The sequence below is a fragment of the Rhinatrema bivittatum genome, chromosome 9 (assembly GCF_901001135.1).
Source record: "Rhinatrema bivittatum chromosome 9, aRhiBiv1.1, whole genome shotgun sequence".
In the NCBI taxonomy this organism is placed as follows: Eukaryota; Metazoa; Chordata; class Amphibia; order Gymnophiona; family Rhinatrematidae; genus Rhinatrema; species Rhinatrema bivittatum.
Genome location: NC_042623.1, coordinates 1,487,341 through 1,507,416, shown reverse-complemented (window position 1 = coordinate 1,507,416; position 20,076 = coordinate 1,487,341). Strand labels below are relative to the sequence as shown.

The following is a 20,076-nucleotide window of genomic DNA, read 5'->3' as shown; positions in this document are numbered from 1 at the left end:
ACAAAGCGGGGAGTAGCTGGCTTGTTACGGCGGTTACTACCCCAAACCAAATGTGCCTGATACTTCACTTTCGATGCATATCCAGCATAGCTCTCTGCTTCAACAGCAGGGGAGAAGAAAAAAAACTGATACCTCACGCATATCCAGCATAGCTCCCTGCTTCAACGGCAGGGGAGAAGATAAACAACCAATAAGGGCTGTATAACATAATCTGGGTAAAAACAAATAAGCATGGGTGTAGCTTGCTTATTGCGGCGGTTACTACCCCTACTACCTCTAACTAATCAAGCTAGATATTTCACTTGGATGCAGCTCCTCCACCGCTCTCTACATTAATGGCGGGGGTGGAAGGGAATTAGAACCAAGAGCTAAGAGAAACAGATAAGTATGGGAGAAGAAATGAGGGAAGCTTGCTAGGCAGACTGGATGGGCCATTTGGTCTTCTTCTGCCGTCATTTCTATGTTTCTATGTTTCTATGTTTAGTGTTAATAGTTTCTAGAAAGGATAGGCTTCTTAGACAGAAAGAGATCAATGAGTGGTCAGACAATGGGAAAGTTAAAGAGACAAGCGGGGTATTTTGAAAGGAAAAAATGAGCTCTAACATATAGGCTGCCTCATTTGTAGGGCAATTAATCCATTGGGGGAGCCTTCAGTCAGACATTAGAGAAAGAAAGCTAATGTGTAAGGGACACACGGGTTGTCCTCATGGACATTAAACTCACCCAGAATTATGTGATTGTGGTGATGAGTCACAGTATCAGCAATGACTTCCATTGTCTCAGAGCCTGCAAGATCTGCAGGATTATAGAGGAAAAGGAAGGCAAATCTAACCAAAGTGAGTATGAAATAATTTAATTAGTATTCATTTAATAATATTTATGTAGTGCTTTACTGATTTAAAAAATTGCCGAAAAGGATGAATAATATTAATACATATAAAAAATCAGTATCACAATCATAAAAAATAAAAACACTGAAAAATAAAATAAAATAAGCACAAATAAACATAAAATTTGGGACAAAAAATGGATTCCTCTTCATTCATGCCAGACTGTTTATCAGCAGTTTATCAAACATTAAAAGATGGGGGCATAAATTATGTCTTTAACTTTTTTCTAAACTGTTTTATGTTACCTTCCTCTCTCAGATCATGGGAAGCTTATTCCATAAAGCAGGAATACATCCTCCAAATGATTTATTCTGCAATCTTGACTGGTGGAACAATTTTACAGATGGTAATTGCAAAAAGAAGTTCTCTTTCGACTGTAAACTCTTACCCCCGCTTGCCACTTTAATCTTTTTTTCCAGTGTGCAAAAAAACCCATTCCTTGCAATGCCTTAAAGGCCATTACAACATGAGGTCACTGGTAACCAGTGGAGCTGAATAACAGTGGACCAGCTTTGCTTCTTCTAGAGCTTCCTGTTATAATGCGTGCAGTGATATTCTGAATTAATTGGAGCTTTTGAATAATTCTTCCTGATAAATCCAGATATAATGCATTGCAATAGTCTATGTGTATGACACAGTTTCCAAAAATCTAAATATGGGTGACGTTAATGAACTATTTTCAGTTCCATTACATAATACGAGTTACCTGTACTATTTGTTTTTCCGGAGTCTAGTTCTCATCTAGCGTAACACCCAATGATCTTACTTCTTCTTTAGGGTATCATTTCAACCTCCTAATAAAGGGTATTTCTGTATCTGTCTTGGATCCAGCCATAATAATTCAGTTTTTGAAGAATGCAGACATTTTACTGATTCTTAACCAATCAGCCACCGCCTGCAAGCATTGATTTAAACAAGAAACTGTTTCTTCTAGATTTTTCCCCAGTGGTGCCAAAATCTGTATGGCGTTTTCATAGATATATGTATCAAAACAGTATGCTCACACGATATTCCCTAATGGTGCTAGAAAGATGTTGAACAGTAATGGAGATAAGGAGGAAAACTGTGGAACCCCTGAATAAATTTTTTAAAGCAAGATATACTTCCTTGCCAGAACACAAATTGTTTTCTATCAGTTAAAAAACTCAAAAGACATTTTAAAACTAATCCTCCCAATCCTTCACATCACTGTAGCAAAATTGAATGATCAACTAGGTCAAAGGAGCTAGAAAGATCCAATAAAAGTACTGGTACAGTTTCATTCTTACCCAACCTAGGGAGCACCTCTTCAACAACTGCAGGTAAGAGTGTCTCTGTACTAGGGATGTGAATCGTTTTTTGATGATTTAAAATATTGTCCGATATATTTTAAATCATCAAAAATCGTTAGAGCCGCGATACAATAACAATTCCCCCGATTTATCGTCAAAAAATCGTAAATCGGGGGAAGGGGGAGGGCGAAAAAACCGGCACACTAAAAAAAACCCTAAAACCCACCCCGACCCTTTAAAATAAATCCCCCACCCTCCCGAACCCCCCCAAAATGCCTTAAATTACCTGGGGTCCAGAGGAAGGGTCCCGCTGTGATCTTCCACTCTCGGACCTCTGGTGCTTGTAGAAATGGCGCCGGCACTACCTTAGGTTTTTCCGTATGGAAAAACGATTTGCGGCAGGAGATCGCTCCCGGACCCCCGCTGGACCCCCAGGGACTTTTGGCCAGCTTGGGGGGGCCTCCTGACCCCCACAAGACTTGCCAAAAGTCCAGCGGGGGTCCGGAACGACCTCTTGCAGTCGAATCGTGTTGTCTATGGCTGGCGCCATTTTGCGCAAAATGGCGACGCAAAATGGCGCCGGCCATAGACAACACGATTCGACTGCAGGAGGTCATTCTGAACCCCCGCTGGACTTTTGGCAAGTCTTGTGGGGGTCAGGAGGCCCCCCCAAGCTGGCCAAAAGTCCCTGGGGGTCCAGCGGGGGTCCGGGAGCGATCTCCTGCCACGAATCATTTTTCCGTACGGAAAAACCAAAGGTAGCGCCGGTGCCATTTCTACAAGCACCGGAGGTCCGAGAGTGGAAGATCACAGCGGGACCCTTCCTCTGGACCCCAGGTAATTTAAGGCATTTGGGGGGGTTCGGGAGGGTGGGGGATTTATTTAAAGGGTCGGGGTGGTTTTAGGGTTTTTTTTAGTGTGCCGGTTTTCCCGCCCTCCCCCCCACTGGACCCCAGGTAATTTAAGGCATTTTGGGGGGGGTTCGGGAGGGTGGGGGATTTATTTTAAAGGGTCGGGGTGGGTTTTAGGGATGTTTTAGTGTGCCGGTTTTCGATTTTCACGATTTTCACGATATTTTAAAAACCCAAACGGCGACGATCCAATTCCCTCCCCCTCCCAGCCGAAATCGATCGTTAAGATGATTGATCACACGATTCACATCTCTACTCTGTACTACAACCTTTCCTAAAACCTTCTTGCGCAATATCTAAAATAGCCACATTTTCAATATAATCAGATAATTGTGTGATAATTACTTTTTCTACAATTTTAGCAAAAATGGCAAATTGGAGACAGGTCTATAACTGTTGTATTGTCTAGTATCTAATTTATCATTCTTTAAACAAGGCAACGCTGCTGTGAGCTGGTATATACCCTTTCTCCAGTGAGCCATTTACAAAAGATTGTAGCCACACCAAAACCTTATCAAGAACTTCCTTTAACAACCATGATGGACAAGGGTCTAGTAAAACAGACACTGGTTGCATCTGAGAGATAATCAGTTTTAGTTCCTGGAGAGATATTATTCAAAATTAGTCAATCTCTCTCTCTCTATCTCACTCTCTTCCTCTCTCTCTCTCTTTCTCTCTCTCTCTCTCTCTCACAAGTGGTCAACTACAGACCAATATCTAATCTTCCATTTGTATCAAAATTTAGAATCAAATAACATTTTATTCCTGAATCAGTTCGGTTTTAGAAAAAATTTTAATACCGAATCTATTTTAATTTCTCTATCAGATACAATTTTAAGGGGTTTTGACTCTTAAATCTTATCTTAAATACTAACAAAACGGAGATACTTCTATTGGAATGTAAATTCATGGAAAGAGACATCCAACTTATTTGCTTTAAAAACAATTCAAAGATAAAGCCATGTGCTTCTGTTAGGGACCTTGGGATAAAAATAGATACAGAATTAGGAATGAAAAAGCATATTGCGCAAAAAATAAGAGAGGGTTACTTTAAACTTCTTACTCTCAAAAAGCTTAAACCCCTTCTGGCCCCAATGGAATTTAGAACTGTACTACAATCCCTGATACTATCAAACATAGATTACTATAACGCATTACTGCTTGGCATTCCTAACAGCACCATTAGGCCTTTGCAAGTCCTACAGAATGCGGTAGCACGTGTTTTGACTGGAACAAAAAAGTGTGAGCATATTACCCCTGTATTGATTTATTTACATTGGTTGCCCATAACATTCCGTGTACAATACAAGGTAGCATGCATTCTGCATAAGATAATACACGGAAATAACACAGAAAGACTTAAACATAGAAATATAGAAACATAGAAATGACGGCAGAAGACCAAACGGCCCATCCAGTCTGCCCAGCAAGCTTCACACTTTTTTTTTCTCATACTTATCTGTTTCTCTTGGCTCTTAGTAACCTTTTGGTTCTATTTCCCTTCCACCCCCACCATTAATGTAGAGAGCAGAGTTGGAACTGCATCTAAGTGAAATATCTAGCTTAATTAGTTAGGGGTAGTAACCGCCGCAATAAGCAAGCTACACCCATGCTTATTTGTTTACCCAGACTACGTAATTCAGTACTTGTTGATTGTTGTCTGTATATAGATCCACTTTTCTTAATCCCCCCTGCTGTTGAAGCAGAGAGCTATGCTGGATATGCGTGAAGTAGTGGTCTTTCTCCCCTGCCTTTAAAGCAGAGAGCTATGCTGGATATGCGTGAAGTAGTGGTCTTTCTCCCCTACCGTTGAAGCAGAGAGCTATGCTGGATATGCATGAAGTAGCGGTCTTTCTCCCCTGCCATTGAAGCAGAGAGCTATGCTGGATATGTGTGAAGTATCAGGCTTATTTGGTTTGGGGTAGTAACCGCCGTAACAAGCAAGCTACTCCCCGCTTTTTTTGTGAATGCAAATCTTTTTTCCACATTTCCTCTTGCCGTTGAAGATTAGAGCAATGTTGGGCTCTTAGAACAATGTTGGAGTCGCATTAACCGTGTGTATGTTTATTGAATAAGGGTATTATCTCCAGGTAGTAGCCGTCATTCCCACGAGCCACCCACTCTTCATTCACGACCTCTAGACTTTATGGATCCACAGTGTTTATCCCACGCCCCTTTGAAGTCCTTCACAGTTCTGGTCTTCACCACTTCCTCCGGAAGGGCATTCCAGGCATCCACCACCCTCTCTGTGAAGAAATACTTCCTGGCATTGGTTCTGAGTCTTCCTCCCTGGAGCTTCAAATCGTGACCTCTGGTTCTGTTGATTTTTTTCTGACGGAAAATGTTTGTCGTTTTCTTTGGATCATTAAAACCTTTCAAGTATCTGAAAGTCTGTATCATATCACCTCTGCTCCTCCTTTCCTCCAGGGTGTACATATTTAGATTCTTCAATCTCTCCTCATAAGTCATTTGATGAAGACCCTCCACCTTTTTGGTCGCCCTTCTCTGGACCGCCTCCATCTTGTCTCTGTCTCTTTGGAGATACGGTCTCCAAAACTGAACACAGCACTCCAGGTGAGGCCTCACCAAGGACCTGTACAAGGGGATAATCACTTCCCTTTTCTTACTCGATATTCCTCTCTCTATGCAGCCCAGCATTCTTCTAGCTTTAGCTATCGCATTGTCACATTGTTTCGCCGACTTCAGATCATTAGACACCAAGGTCTCTCTCCTGCTCTGCAGAAGAATGAAAGGGTGGATCGGTTAAAAATGGACTTTATTGAAACTTGCCCGACTCTGGCCGAGTTTCGCTCTGCCGAGCTGCCTCAGGGGCTTGTTGAACCAGAAACTTGGCTCTATATACTTTTGCTGATTTTCAAGGATGAAGGAATATGAGTAAACACACCGAATCCCGACTTGTGATTCATAAGTCACTTGTGTGAGCAGTATTGATGCGATTCTTTGTTGAACTAGCACCCGGTCACATACCGCTCTGACAAGCGCTGCAGCGTTTGTCAGAGCGGTATGTGACCGGGTGCTAGTTCAACAAAGAATCGCATCAATACTGCTCATACAAGTGACTTATGAATCACAAGTCGGGATTCGGTGTGTTTACTCATGTTCCTTCATCCTTGAAAATCAGCAAAAGTATATAGAGCCAAGTTTCTGGTTCAACAAGCCCCTGAGGCAGCTCGGCAGAGCGAAACTCGGCCAGAGTCGGGCAAGTTTCAATAAAGTCCATTTTTAACCGATCTACCCTTTCATTCTTCTGCTGTCCGCTACATTGGATCGGTTACCGGTTTGTTTTCTTGGACCCTCTCTCCTGCTCTGTGCACATCAGCCTTTCTCCCCCCATTGAATACAGTTCATTCGGATTTCAACTCCCCATATGCATGACCCTGCACTTCTTGGCATTGAATCTCAGCTGCCATATCTTCATAACTATTCCATACACCTACATGTTCCACAAAGAGACCGTCGATCTAGTAATAAGGGTCTCCTGTCTGTTCCAACGATCAAATCAGCAAGATTCAGTGAGGTTCGGGATAGAACGATTTCCATTGTAGGCCCCAAGTTATGGAACACATTGCCAACCCACTTAAGATTGCAGACAGATATCAAGAAATTTAAAACAGATTTAAAGACTTGGCTATTTACATGTGCGTACACAGTCATGTCAAATAAACCAGAAAGTCCTACATTGTAATCTCTTTAAGCTTACTGATTTTTACCATTTTATGATATTTTAGTTCATTTTAATGATGTAATAATGTTTTATTGTTTTAGAATAATTTAATGCTACCAATATTTTATGGTATTAATTTGTTATTAATTGTATTTATCTCATTATTGTATTTTCATTTTAACTGTACACCGTTGTGATGGTTTTACGACTGATGTAACGGTATAGAAAACCCAAATAAACTATAAACTATAAACTAATTCAAGAAACCTTGATATAAGCAATATATATTATCCAGTCTACAAAAAATTACATATAAAAGAAAAAGAAAACAAATCAACAGTTTGATATTAATTAGACCACAAAGAATAATTTTAAGAAAAAAGATAGAAATACCTTTATTAGAATTAATCGGAGCAGGTCCCTTCCTGTTATACAGAAAGTTTTCAAGCTGTAATAGATCAAGAAAGTTAAATATTTTATCTTAACCTATATTTTAAGCATATTACATTTTTAATTCAATGCTTTTTTGTTTGTTTTTTTAATCATTTTAAACCTGTCCAGGTGAAGATGACACAACACCTACTGCAGCTAATATAGATGGTGAGTGAACTAATGAGCTTTCATTATAGAAAAACCATTGCATTCTTTCTCCTGCTGCATGTGTATGTAGTGTATACTATAAGGGGCAATTTTCAAAGGGATTTGCCAGGGTAAAATGATATATACCCCTGGAGATAAAAGCCATTAAAAAATTGCATCTCACCCCAAGTGCGGGGAGAAGGGGCAGTGCCTGGGCCATCCCAGCAATGTATATGGGGGAGGGCTTTGTTAAACTCACCAGTCATGCTTTCTGGGGAAGGGATTTTGAAAGAGAAACTCGATGTGCAGGCCTGTGGGTGCAAAGTATCCAGAAACCTGCAAGTTCTGTAAATAAGCCTCCTTATTAATAAAGGGGTGTGGAATTCCTTAGCTGTAGATTACTGCACTTTAATTTCAGGCTGTGCACTCATTTCCTTCTTCAAACACATCCAGTATTAACCCTACAGCTAATTTCAGGCTGTGCACTCATTTCCTTCTTCAAACACATCCAGTATTAACCCTACAGCTACTCAGTGCTTTCCCTTTGGCCATTTGCATAAGTTTTTACTGCTTTTCTGTGCACTTTCCCGGTGCCGGCAGAAACTAGTGCCTAATTTCTTAAAGTAAAATGTGCAGCTTGGCTTTCTGTATCGCGCGGGCATACCTAATAGGGCCATCAATATGCATTTGCATGTTGAGGGCGCTATTAGGTCCCGCGGGTTGGGCGTGCGTTTTCCTCCCCTTACTGAATAAGGTGTAAGGGAAAACGCGCGTCCAAGGGCGGGTTAACAGTGTGCTCCGTCGGAGTGCACTGTACTGTATCGGCCTGACAGATAGTTAATGCTAGTGTAGCCTGGGATGAGTGTTATTGTTTCAAATGTTGAGATTGTTGGCGTTATGTAGAATGTCCTTTGGTTCTTTCCTAGATGTGTGTCCATTTTGGATTTTACTCAGTTTAAAGGGTATCTTTGGGATGATTTTCATCTCTTACTGACAGAAGGGCTGATGTCTGCCTCTTTAAAACAAGCCATACAGCTTATCCAATTATAGACCGAGTTTCAATCTTTGCCCAATTCAGAAAGTCACAGAAAAAGCTGTCCTTCAGCTTGACAATTTTTTAGTGGACCATAATATTTTAAGTCAATATGATGTGGCTTCAGAGTAGGGCCCAGTACAGAAATGCGACTATTTTCTTTTGCAAGAGATAGATTGGGGTGATTCAGTCTTCTTAATCTTCCTTGGCGTAAGATCAGCATTTGTTACGCTCAGTCACACAGTATTGTATAGCAGACTGTCTAGTCTTTATATCGGGCTGCAATCTGATGTTTGTTTTTGCTCCTTCCTCTCTGATCGACAGGAAGGGGTTAGAGCTGGTGAAAGCATGTCAGCATAGCGACATATTAAATCTAAAGGTCTTCAGTGATCAGCTCTCTCCTCAACATTGTTTAATGTCTACTTGCAGCCTCTCTGCCAGATCATGGACAGTCTTGGATTATAAATCAAATAAACAAAAAAATCTGTGCATTATCTGTGGCAGGACCTCACCAATGGAATGCGCTCCCTCCGGACCTTAGACTTGAACCAAACCACCCTGAATTTAAGAAAAAACTTAAAACATGGCTCTTCAGCCAAGCCTTCACAGATACATAAACCATTCCCAATCATAACTTGCCTTAGTCCAGCCCCACTTTAAGAAATGCAATCCTATCCAAACAACACTTACATCTCTCCCTCCCTTGGTCCCCACTTACCTACACCCGGCTGCAACCCTCCCGTAAATGCACCCTCACATCACTTCATTCTTACCTGGAGGAGGCCTCCTCCCTCCCACATTACTCCTCTGCCCATACAATCATCATTAACTGCAACGAACTCAAATGCTCTACCCAATACCCTCCTGGCGAATAGTGAATCCCTAATATGCCCTGGCCAATTTGGTCTATAGAGTGATTCTGTAAATAACTTTAATCTGGTTTCTTGTTATGTTCTTACGATATGCATTTATTGATTATATGAGTTGTACACATTTTATTTTATTATATGCTTAATGTATAAGCTCATTGTTTCATGTTCTATGTAAGCCCTAGGGCAGTTTTTCTGTTAAATGTAAACCGAAGTGATTTGTATCTGATACAGGAACTCCGGTATATAAAAATAAAAAATAAATACATAAATAAATAAATAAATCTGTGTTGATGATGTATAGCTTTATTTCCTAGTTCTTGGAGATGCAGGAGCATTATATTGGCTTCCTGTTGAGCTCAGGTTAAAATGTAAGATCCTTTGCTTGGTTTTCAGGGTAATTAATCAGATTATCTTGCCCACTTATTATCTCTGTGTTCCTCCCTGCAGGGTTTCTGATATGCTGGAGAGCTCCTCACTGCAGGCTATTCAACATTGGGCTTTCTCAGTCATAGGTCCTGGCTTGTAGGATGCCTTAGTTATAATTATTTATAGGATTTCATCCTGTGAACTGGATTAAACAGTCAAAATTACTTTATTAAGATTTATATATCCAGAAAAAAATATCAAAAATCAAATATATCAAAAATACATATATTCATCTTTGTAACAATACAAAAATAAACACGAGTAGATGGATCGGTTGTAAACAAGATTTTATTGATGCTTGCCCGACTCTGGCCGAGTTTCACTCAAAGAGCTGCCTCAGGGGCTTTGAAGCCACTTCAATTGGCTTAAAACATTGCGTAGCAAAGTCAGAGGAGATCAAAACAGCTGGCTTGTAACGAAAAATGTTTTTTACAAGTGCGTTTACCTATGATGAGCGGCGAATCGGTATGCAATACCAATACTTTTAAAATGTGGTTTTAAAAGCACTTGTAAAAAACATTTTTCGTTATAAGCCAGCTGTTTTGATCTCCTCTGACTTTGCTACTTGATGTTTTAAGCCAATTGAAGTGGCTATAAAGCCCCTGAGGCAGCTCTTTGAGCGAAACTCGGCCAGAGTCGGGCAAACTTCAATAAAATCTTGTTTACAACCAATCCATCTACTCGTGTTTGTTGCTGACATCCACCTTGGATCAATTACCGGTTTGCTTTCTTGGACAATACAAAAATATACAAAACATGTTTCATTAACAGCGGCGATAATCACAAACACCCATACTCACTATCACTCACAACTATCCATACTCCTTTATAAAATCATATCCAATCTGTGACTCTCCTATTTATTTATTTATTTATTTATTTAGAACTTTTTTATACCGACTTTCCAGTAACAGAATTACTGATCAATTCGGTTTACATTTTGAACAATAACAGTGACAAGAAAATGTCTTACAAAGAACAGGTATAAATAACTTGGAAATAAATATATGGGGTTAATAACAAAGAGATATAATATACATTGCCTAAGTAGGCAGAGTTTTGGACTGCCAAGGAGTTGAAGTTGAATTGCATAATTCTTAAGAGAATTCTTTGTGTTGTTCTTAGGGTATTCATAGAGGGTTAAAAGAATTTTTTAGAGTTGTACTTGTCTGGTTCTTGTGTAGTTCTCTTGTAGGTTATTGAAAATAACTGAGGATCTTAAATAGATCTCTTTATAAATAGTTCTCTTTATAATTTGATTGGAAATGACCTAAAGGGGACCTTGGCAGAGATAATTCAGCAGACTGATGTTATGGAAAAGCTTGGTGGAAGAGCCAAGTCTTAAGTCTTTTTTTGAAGATAATGTGGCATTGCACTGATTTGAGTTCCGGCGGGAGCATATTCCAGAGTTTGGGACCAGCTGTGGAGAATGCTCTTTTGCTTAACGTTGATTTCATTGGTGGTATCTGGAGATTGTTTCTGTAGGCTTGTCTCACTGGTCTAGTAGAGGTGTGGAGTTGGAGAGGGATTTTGAGCTTCAGTGGGGCCAGGTTGTGTATTGCTTTGTGTATTGATAAAAGCACTTTGAAGAGTATTCTGAAATTGACGGGAAGCCAGTGTAGGCTTTTTAAGATGGGTGAGATGTGGTCTCTTTTTTTTGTCTTGGTTAGGATCCTTGCCGAGGCGTTTTGCAACATTTGTAATGGTTTTAATGTGTTTGCGGGGAGGCCTACTAGAAGAGAGTTGCAGTAATCTATTTTCGTGAGTATGATTGCTTGTAGAACCAATCGGAAATCCTGAAAATGGAGGAGTGGTCTAAGTCTTTTTAAGACTTGTAATTTGAAGAATCCGTCTTTTACTATATTATTGATGAGAGCTCTGTAATTCATTTGGTTGTCAAGTATAACTCCTAGATTTCTGACTTGTGGTGACAGTGTTAGTTGAGTGGTGAGGTTGGTGCCGGGAAGTGAGTGAGTTCCATCTGGAGAAATGAGTAGGTATTCTGTTTTGTTTTGATTAAGAATAAGATTTAGACTTGTGAGTAAGTTGTTGATGGCTTGTTGGCATGTATTCCAGAAATCTAGAGTTTTTTGGAGAGATTCAGTGATAGGGATTAGAATCTGTACATCGTCTGCGTATAGGTAGTGGATGAGATTTAGGTTGAGCAAGAGTTGGCAAAGAGGGAGGAGGTAAATATTGAATAAGGTTGGTGAGAGGGACGATCCCTGTGGGACTCCCAGGTCGCAGGTAATTGGTTGAGATTCTTCCTTGTTGACCTTGACTTTATATTGTCTGTTTTTGAGGAACGATTTGAACCAGTTGAGAGCTGTATCTCTAATTCCAATGTCTGACAGACGATCTAATAATGTATTATGATTGACCGTATCAAATGCTGCTGATAGGTCTAAGAGGATGAGTAGACAAGGACATCTTTTTTCAAGATTCAGTAATATGGAATCCGTTAAGGAGATTAGGAGGGTTTCTGTGCTTCTGGACTGGCGGAAACCAAACTGGGCTGGAGAGAGAATGTTGTTATCGTTTAGATATTCTGTGAGTTGTTTGTTTGCTACTCGTTCTAAAATTTTAGCAATGAAAGGTAGATTAGCTATTGGGCGAAAGTTGGATGGGATATCTGGTGAAAGATTAGGTTTTTCAGGAGCGGCTTTATAATTGCCATTTTGAGGGAGTCAGGGACTAGTCCTTGAGATAGGGAGCAATTGATGATTTGTGCAATGGGTTTGGATATGGTTTTAGCGCATGAGATGAGGAGATTGATGGGAATGGTATCCTGAGGATGTGAGGAGGGTTTCATTTTTTTTAGGATGTTTTCTATTTCTAAAGAGGCAGTCATTTCGAATTCTCTCAGGCATGTATTTTGTGATGGGAAGGTTATATGTGGTGAAACTGGCGTGTAACTGTTGTTGTTCTTGGACTGCGTTAGTAGGTTTGGAATCTTGTTCTTGAAGTAAATTGCCAGTTCTTCTGCTTTGCTTGCCGCTTTATCATCTGAAATGGCTGTTGATGGAGGTTTCGTGAGGGACGAGATCAGAGAGAAAAGCGCTCTGGGGTCAAAGATGAAGTGGTGTATTTTTTTTGAGTAAAAATCTTTTTTTGCTTGCAGGATGGATGTTCTGTATAGGTGCATCGTGGACTTGTATGTCGAGAGGTTGGAAGATGTTGGATTTTTACGCCAAAGTAGTTCTTTTTTTCTGAGCTCCTGTTTTAAGGATTTTAGTTTTGGTGTATACCATGGTTTTCTGTTGTCTTTATTAGCTAGGGCAGTTTTGGTGATGGTTGGGCATGAAGAGTCGGCCACTTTTTTGGTGATGAAGTTCCAGGATAATATGGCTGAGTCCGCGTTAGTGAGGTCCAGATTGTTGAGTTCAGTAGTTAGGCTATTGTTTATTGTCTCCTGGCTGCATATTTTCCTGAATTGGATAGTGTTATTTTGCTTTTCTGAGGGGGTAGGTATGTTTATTTTTAGTACGGTGTTGATCAGTTTATGGTCCGACCAGGGAATAGTGAGGCATGTGGGGTGGGAGGAGGTGGAAAGATCCTGGTTGATGAAGACGAGGTCCAGCGTATGACCTGCTTTGTGGGTCGGTTCTTTAATTAGTTGTTTGAAACCAAATAAATATCTATAGAGATCTCATAGTGAAGAATCCTTCTATATATCCCTTTCTACATACCCCAAGAACTGGCCCTGCTGTTTTGCCAGATCGCCTTCCTCAGGGAGAGTGATATCTTTCTCCCTCCAATCTGAAAACTGTTGATTGTTCACAAATTTTAAATTGCAAATAAATCTCACTTTTTCTCCATAGTATGTAGTTGGTTACTTGATTGAAGGACCAGCAACAAATGTCAAAACTTTACATTTGTGCTGTACACACTGTTTAACTATTTCCTTGCATGCACCACACTTCATCAGTTGAATAAAAATGATTTCTCCATAATCTAAAAAAATTAAAAAACTAATTAAACATCTGAATAAATCTATATTTGTACTCTTGCCAAATATATAGACTGACTTACCCTTAAAAATATGTGACTACTTATGGATTATACCCATATTTTATAATCCAACAACATCTACAAAAAAAACATACATAAAAATTATTTAAACAAATGTAATAACCTGAACAAAAAAATATATGAATTGCCAAAAAGCAACCTTATACAAAACTTCAAGGAATGCAACTGACCTGGAATTTTACCACTGCATGGTCAATGCGCAGAGTTTGCCGGTTTTAAACTAACCCAACCGGAAATGAAAGCTCTCATTACACCCAGTGGCATCTATCAAGAAGCTGAAATAAGTGCAATACATCCAAAATCATTGTTATTTTATACTAAGGAGATATTTGTTTCGTGCGGAGCAGAGTCATAGATTGGATATGATTTTATACATGAGTATAGATCGTTGTAAGTTATAGTGAGTATGGGTATTTTTTATTATTTCTGCTGTTAATGAAAATATTTTTGTATATTTTTACAAAGGTGTATAAATGTATTTTTGATATATGTGATTTTTGATATTTTTTCTGGATATGTAATTCTTAATAAAGTAATTCTGTCTGTTTAATCTAGTCCACAGTATGAAATCCTATGAGACGGCAGCGGGGGGATATGATAGAGGTCTTTAAGATCATGAGAGGTCTTGAACGAGTAGATGTGAATCGGTTATTTACACTTTCGAATAATAGAAGGACTAGGGGGCATTCCATGAAGTTAGCAAGTAGCACATTTAAGACTAATCGGAGAAAGTTCTTTTTCACTCATCGCACAATAAATCTCTGGAATTTGTTGCCAGAGGATGTGGTTAGTGCAGTTAGTGTAGCTGGGTTCAAAAAAGGTTTGGATAAGTTCTTGGAGGAAAAGTCCATTAATGGCTATTAATCAAGTTTACTTAGGGAATAGCCACTGCCATTAATTGCATCAGTAGCATGGGATCTTCTTAGTTTTTGGGTACTTGCCAGGTTCTTGTGGCCTGGATTGGCCTCTGTTGGAAACAGGATGCTGGGCTTGATGGACCCTTGGTCTGACCCAGCATGGCGATTTCTTATGTTCTTATGTTCTCAGTTATAACTATGAATGTTATTAGGATTTATTTGTAATTCCAATTTATGATTGTACTTTTTGTAGAACGCTTTAATAGATGAGCTCCAGTCTCTGATTATGTTCAGTTTTGGAAGAAACGTAAGACTTTGCGGTTTTTGGAAGCTTTTGCTTCGTTTGATTTTTGCAGTTGTGTTATTGTGGGGCTGATGGTGTTATTTGGATTATTACTCAGTCTTCTGAAGTTTTATTGTCTATTTTTAGATTTCTATATTTTCCTTGTTCTGCTTAGCACAGCTGGTAATCTATTGGTGGAATATAAGTGTTTTAAAATAAATAAAATACACGGGTTCTTTTAACACATACTTTCAAAGAGAAACTTCCTGTGTTTTGAAATGGATCCATGAGCTTTGCATGTTCTATTTCTGTTTATGGGTGATGAGCAGCAAAATATCTTGTGCATTTGGAAATTAAATGTACACATGCTGTTCTCCTCCCCTGGTCTAGCCATGCCCTCAGGAATGCCTTTTTTAATGCAGTAAAATTTGCATGCCCTCAGTATTCCACATTAACATTAGCCATATCCACAGAAACACCTCTTTTTAATGCAATTAAACATGCATGTGCTGTGTATTCAAAGAGTAATTTTAACGACGCCCACAGGAGCACCCCTTTTTAATGCAGTTAAACATGCATGTGCTGTGTATTCAAAGAGTAATTTTAACCACGCCCACAGGAGCACCCTTTTTAATGCAGTTAAACATGCATGTGCTGTGTATTCAAAGAGTAATTTTAACCACGCCCACAGGAGCACCCCTTTTTAATGCAGTTAAACATGCATGCCTTTTGTGTTCCATATGGAATGTTAGCCACACCCACAAGAATGCCTCTTTGTAATGCAGTGAAATGTGTATGCGCTCAGTATTCCATATGTGACAGTAGCCACACCCACAATAACGCCTCTTTTTAATGTATTTAAACATGCATGTTCTCTGTATTCCACAGGCAATCTTTACCATATCCATAGGAACATCTATTTTTAATGCAATTAAATGTGCGAGTGCTCTGTATTCCATGTGAAACATTAGCCACGCCCACAGGAAAACCTCTTTTTAATGCAAACATGCATGGTCTTTAGTTTCCACATGTAATCTTAACCACGCCCACAGGAAAACCTCTTTTTAATGCAAACATGATTGCGCTCAGTATTCCACATGCAACATTAGCCAGGCCCAGAGGAACGTTTCTTTTTAATGCAGTAAAACATCCATGTGCTCTGTATTAGGGATGTGAATCATTTTTTGACGATTTAAAAAAATCGTCCGATATTTTTTAAATTGTCAAAAATCGTTAGAGTGTGTGACACAATAGAAATGTTCCCAATTTATCGTTAAAAATCGTTACTCCCATTAGTGTCCATTAACGGGAGTTATTTGGAGGGAGGGCGGGAAACCGGCACACCAAAACAACCCCTAAACGCACCCCGACCCTATAAAACTAATCCCTTACCTTCCCCCCTCCCAAACCCCCCCCCCCAACTTTTTACGAGTACCTGGTGGTCCAGTGGGGGTGCGGGGCCTGATCTCCCACTCTCGGGCCATCGGCGCCATTTTGGCTGCCACTCAAAAATGGCGCCAATGGCCCGATAAAAAAAACAACCCACCTGACCCTTTAAAAATGACCCCTTAGCTTCCCCCATCCTCCCGATCCCCCCAAAACATTTTTAAATTGCTTGGTGGTCCAGTGGTGGTCCCGGGAGCAATCTCCCATTCTCTGGCCATCGGCTGCCACTCATAAAAATGGTGCTGATGGCCCTTTGCCCTTACCATGTGACAGGGTATCCGTGCCATTGGCCGGCCCCTGTCACATGGCCCGAGAACTGGCTGGCCGGCGCCATCTTTCAAGATGGCCGCCGCCACCGTAAAGATGGCCGCCGAATGGTGTTATTTGGCGCCGGCCATCCAGTGCTCCTACCATGTGACAGGGGCCGGCCAATGGCACAGATACCCTGTCACATGGTAAGGGCAAAGGGCCATCGGCACCATCTTTATGAGTGGCAGCCGATGGCCCGAGAATGGGAGATCGCTCCCGGGACCAATAATAAGAAAAGTAGTCCAAGTGCCTGTAACTAAAAACTCACCTGAGCTAAAAAGTTCTTTTTTACTCAATGCACAATTAAACTCTGGAATTTGTTGCCAGAGGATGTGGTTAGTGCAGTTAGTATAGCTGTGTTTAAAAAAGGATTGGATAAGTTCTTGGAGGAGAAGTCCATTACCTGCTATTAAGTTCACTTTGGGGTACATTTTAAAAGAGAGCGCGCACGCGTACTTTTGTTCACGCATCAGGCACAAACAAAAGTACTCCGGATTTTATAAGATACGCACGTAGCCGCGCGTATCTTATAAAATCCGGGGTTGGCACCCGCAAGGAGGTGCACATTTGTGCAACTTGAGCGTGCCGAGCCCTGCGCGCGCTGCCCATTCCCTCCGAGGCCACTCCGAAAGAGGAAGGGTCAGCAGAAAAAGGGAGGTGATGCTGCCCCTGTATAGCTCCCTGGTGAGACCTCACTGGGATTACTGAGTACAATTCTGGAGACTGCACCTTCAAAAGGATATAAACAGGATGGAGTAGGGCCAGAGGGAGGCTACTGAAATGGTCAGGGGCGAGTGCTCCCGGATCCCCGCTGAACTTTTGGCAAGTCTTGTGGGGGTCAGGAGGGTCCCCCAAGACTTGCCAAAAGCCCCTGGTGGTCCAATGGGGGTCCCTGGAGCGATCTCCTGCACTCGGGCCATCGGCTGTCAGTAATCAAAATGGTACTGATAGCCTTTGCCTTTACTATGTCACAGGGGCTACCGGTTCCATTGGTCAGCCCCTGTCACATGGTAGGAGCACAAGATGGCGCGGGCTATCTAGTGCTCCTACCATATGACAGGGTCCGGCCAATGGCACGGATACCCTGTCACATGATAAGGGCAAAGGGCCATCGGCGCCATTTTGATTAGTGGCAGCCGACGGCCCGGGAGCGGGAGATCGCTCCAGGGACCCCCATTGGACCACCAGGTACCTGTAAAAAGTTGTTGGGGGGGAGTCGGGAGGGTGGGGGAAGCTAAGGTATTAGTTTTAAAGGGTCAGGGTGGGTTTTTTGTTTATTGGCTCGGGCGCAGCCGATAAACAAAACCGCGATCAGGCCCGATGAAAAAAAAAAACACGATGTGAATCGGAACCGGAATCCAAACTGATTCCGGTTCCGATTCACAACTCTAGTCTGTTCCCTTTTTGGGCTACATGGTGTCCAGTAGGGGTTTCCAGATGGATCCACAAAAGACCAAAAGTATACAGGACTGGCCTCAACCCACTGGTCTCAAACACTCCGCCGCTTCTTCGGCTTCACTAATTATTATCGCACATTCATCCAACAGTTCTCTACCTTGACTGCTCCACTTACTGCCATGACGAAGAAGGGAGCCAACCCTTCACAGTGGTCTCCAGAATGTAATGCCTTTGATAACTTATTACACTTATTTCTGCTAGACTGATCTTCCTTGTCCTGTGTGTTAGCTCATAGTAGATACCATCAGGGCTATTTTCAAAATGTTTACTTGTAAACCCGAAAAAAACGTGTAGAAAACGTCTGCACTCCGCAGCCAAGCAGAAGTAAAAGCATTCATGTTTGACAGTGTGCAGGGAAGGAGGAAAGGCTCGTGGGACTTCATTTTCTAAGCGCCACAGTAATTGGTAGCCACAGAGTATGCACCAGGCCAATTATTAAAGGGGGTTTCCCTTTCAGCTCCACAGGGACCCCTGCCACCCCATACATGTGCCAGTGTCTTTTGCAGAGTTATCCCACTTATTCTGGGTTGAGGAGAGCAGTTGCCGGTGGGGGATTTGGAAAACAATGCAGGTATATTGAAGGTTTATATCTGTGCATTTGCCTGCAGAACAAGCAGGTGCAAGGGCTTTAATATTTAATCATGGAAGCCACCTATCTGAACACAAAAAAAACCCCATTTTCTTTTCTAACATTTTTGTATTTCAGTGCATGATAAAACACAGCAATGAAACAACTTTTTAAAAAAGTAAACACAATGAAATGTTTCCTTATGTACACACCTTAAAGGACCCAAATCCTTTATGCCCATGGAAATGTGTGCTCTTTCTACTCAAATATTAGGTATGAGGTCCAGCAATAAAGTACCCAAGGTGGACTCCTTAAAAACTCTCCTGTTCATGTAGTGTGTGCGGATCTGGATTTACTTCCCTGGGGAGTTTAAGGGGATGAACAAAAGGATTTTTCCCTGAGTAAATGTTTGGAAAAATCACTTCAAAATGAGCATTTTGCTCTACCATAAATGTCTAAATCTCTTTACACTTTGAAGAAGAATCCCCCATTACCTGTAAGGTAACTTTCTGTTCTCAGCTTTGGAATATATAGTCTCCTTGTAACTAATTCTCTTTAGTAAAATGTGATGATTTGATCTGTTCTCAGATTCTGTCCATTCCTGTGCATCATCAAAACACCTGAGAGTTGTGAATGGCATCCCAACCCAAACCAGTGAAGTCTGGATGGTCAGCCTAAGATACAGGTAACAAAAACCGTGAATCCACAAGCTTTTTCATGAATTCATGCTGAGCTAAGAATAGATTTTCAGTGGCAGCATTTACAGAGCGAGCGTTTCACCGTCCCCGCCCCCCAGTCTCTGCCCTGTGTATCACTGACACTGGTTTCATCCTCATTACTTCTGGCCTTTCTGTGTGAACACAATCACATGCCGCCTGCTTTCCAGGTTATTTGTCATTAATCCATTCGCAGTGCTGAAATTGGAGGCATCTGTATGCAATCCACACCTCTGAGGCTTCATTTAATGTAATCAAGTGTTTAAAAATATTGAAGACTTGTAGCACAAGATGTTTTCGCTGGTTCATTATGAGTAATAAGAATGAACATGTCATCCTATACATTTCTGGCTCTGATTTTTTCGACTATTGCATGAGAATATAATTATTTGCATTGTTAAGACCAAAGTTGTGTACGCAGGTCTGTCTGGCAGGCTACATGTGGGACACAACAAACTGGATTTGGCCAAAAATCATGTTGTTATGATTATTACAGATGTTTGTGGTTAGACATGAGAAAACTAAGAGGGGATCTTGTTTGCTCGTCTACCCAACTTAGTGGAGTGCAGAAAAGGAAGGTAAAACTGGTCGCCCTGCATCAGGACAGAGAAAGACCTTGGAGGTGGTCACACTCTGTGACTGGCACCTGGGATGTTAACATCGGCATGCAGTGCTCTCAGCATTCCTCCCAGGCACCCTGTACAAAAAATACTCAAACACACATGCAGTATTAACAAAGG

At 41.0% G+C, this 20,076-nt stretch overlaps 1 protein-coding gene across 1 annotated transcript in view; it reads left to right on the top strand.

The window, feature by feature from the left end:
• LOC115098991 (hepatocyte growth factor-like) overlaps window positions 1-20,076 on the top strand; it is a 141,545-nt gene that overhangs the window by 70,649 nt on the left and 50,820 nt on the right. The window contains exons 10-11 of the mRNA XM_029616202.1: window positions 7,319-7,357; window positions 19,209-19,305. Coding sequence (XP_029472062.1) covers window positions 7,319-7,357; window positions 19,209-19,305 — 136 coding nt within the window. The remainder of the gene's footprint in view (window positions 1-7,318; window positions 7,358-19,208; window positions 19,306-20,076) is intronic.